The sequence below is a fragment of the Globicephala melas genome, chromosome X (genome assembly GCF_963455315.2).
Source record: "Globicephala melas chromosome X, mGloMel1.2, whole genome shotgun sequence".
NCBI classification, from domain to species: domain Eukaryota; kingdom Metazoa; phylum Chordata; class Mammalia; order Artiodactyla; family Delphinidae; genus Globicephala; species Globicephala melas.
The window spans coordinates 104,176,238-104,178,143 of record NC_083335.1 but is presented as its reverse complement, the minus strand read 5'-3'; the positions used below and the strand labels follow the sequence as shown (position 1 = coordinate 104,178,143).

Sequence of the window (1,906 nt, the reverse complement as noted above, 5' to 3'; positions counted from 1 at the left end):
CAGAATTGGAGAGGTGTCGCGGTGAGTAATCTTCGTTAGAACTGAAGGGACACACTCCTCCCAGAATTGAAGCGGCCCCACGGAGCCCCGCCCTGGACCGACATGCCCCAACCCCACTGTCGAATCCGACGGGCTCAAGAGTGGCTGTTATGCCCAACCCCCCTCCACTTCCGCCTGCAGAATTTGTGGGATGGGAATCCTTGGTCTGAAGGGGTAGCCTCAAGTTGGCAGAGGGAGGAGTCAAAGGACTGGTCAGGAGTCAAGTTTAGTATCCTGGGTTAGAACTGAGGTGACAAGCTCATGCAGAACAGAGGAGGTCCACAGAGTCCTGCCAGCCCTTGTCTCGTGGGTTCCTAAAACAGTACCCTTAAGGGGAAAAGCAGAGGCAGCTTTTCTTGGAAACAAGGTAGAAGAATCTCCCCATTGAGGCTATACACACCGTCTCTTCCTCTGTCTTCTTCGGTGACCTCTCATCAACCTTCGCAGATTAAACAGCTGCCTGCAGTCCCTGACCAGTCATCATGCCTCGAGGTCAGAAGAGTAAGCTCCGTGCCCGTGAGAAACGCCGCCAGGCCCATGCTGAGACCCAGAGTCTGGAGGATGCTCAGGCCACTGGGGCGGTGGCGGCAGCAGCAGCAGCAGCAGCAGGAGAGTCCCCTTCCTCTGTCTGTCCTCCCTTTGAGGACAGGCCTCAGAATATGCCTGCTGCTGGGACACCTAGCACTCCTGAGGAACCTCAGGGAACCACCAATGCTAATGCAGCTGTTTCATGCACCAATTCAGATGAAGGTACCAACAGCCAAAAGAAGGAAAGCTCAAAATCCTCCAAGGGCATTGAGGACTTACGCAGAGATCCTCTACACATGAACGTGGCTTTGTTGGTGCATTACCTGCTGCATAAGTATCAAAAAAAAGAGCCAATTACTAAGTCAGAGATGCTGAAGTTTGTTATCAAAAAGTACAAGTATCGTTTCAATGAGATCCTCAAGAGAGCCTCTGAGCACATGGAGCTGGCCTTTGGTCTTGATCTGAAGGAAGTGGATCCTACCAGGCACTGCTATGCCCTTGTCAGCAAACTAGACCTCACCTCCAATGGAACGATGAATGAAGAAGAGAACCCGCCCAAGACCGGGCTCCTGATGATCGTGCTGGGTGTGATCTTCATCAACGGCAACTGTGCCACTGAAGAGGAGATCTGGGAAGTGCTGAATATGATGGGTGTACATGCTGAAAGGAAGCACTTCATCTATGGGGATCCCAAGAAGGTCATCACTGAAGATCTGGTGCAGCTAAAGTACCTGGAGTACCGCCAGGTGGCCAACAGCGATCCTCCGCACTATGAGTTCCTATGGGGTCCACGAGCCCACGCTGAAACCAGCAAGATGAAAGTCCTGGAGTTTTTAGCCAAGATTTATGATACAGTGCCCAGTGCCTTCCCATTCTGGTATGAAGAAGCTTTGAGAGACGAGGAAGAGAGAGCCCAAGCAAGAATGGCAGCCAGGGCTCGTGCTGCTGCCATGGCCAGTGCACGCTCCAGGGCCGTGGCCAGTGCACGCTCCAGGGCCATGGCCAGCAACTTCTCCCAGGCTAAGTGAAGTTCAAGGCTGGTTCTTCACTTTTTGGTTGAAAAGGTGTGTCGGTGTTCTAATAGTGGAGGGCCAGGGTGGGACTGGAGAAGGGTATATCCCTGAGTTCCTGTTGTGTGTTGCTAACTTGGAATTTTACCTTTTTTTCTTTTTTATTTAGGTTATAGTTCAAATGATGAAGTCTGAGAAGATTGTTTTCCTTGTGGAAAAAGAGCAGTAACATTCTAAGTTGTGGATGGCCAGGGTGGGTCTATAGGGAACACAGTGTAATATCCTCTTTGTGTTCCTATTCTATATGGTAAACTTAGAGTTTAATTTTT

General features: G+C 50.7%; 1 protein-coding gene across 1 annotated transcript; it reads left to right on the top strand.

The window, feature by feature from the left end:
• The first annotated feature begins 521 nt into the window (after nt 1-521).
• LOC115848453 (melanoma-associated antigen B18-like) lies at nt 522-1,595 on the top strand. The gene has a single exon (XM_030849204.2). It carries the CDS (start codon nt 522-524, stop codon nt 1,593-1,595), a length of 1,074 nt encoding a protein of 357 aa, XP_030705064.1.
• Nucleotides 1,596-1,906: the final 311 nt, after the last annotated feature.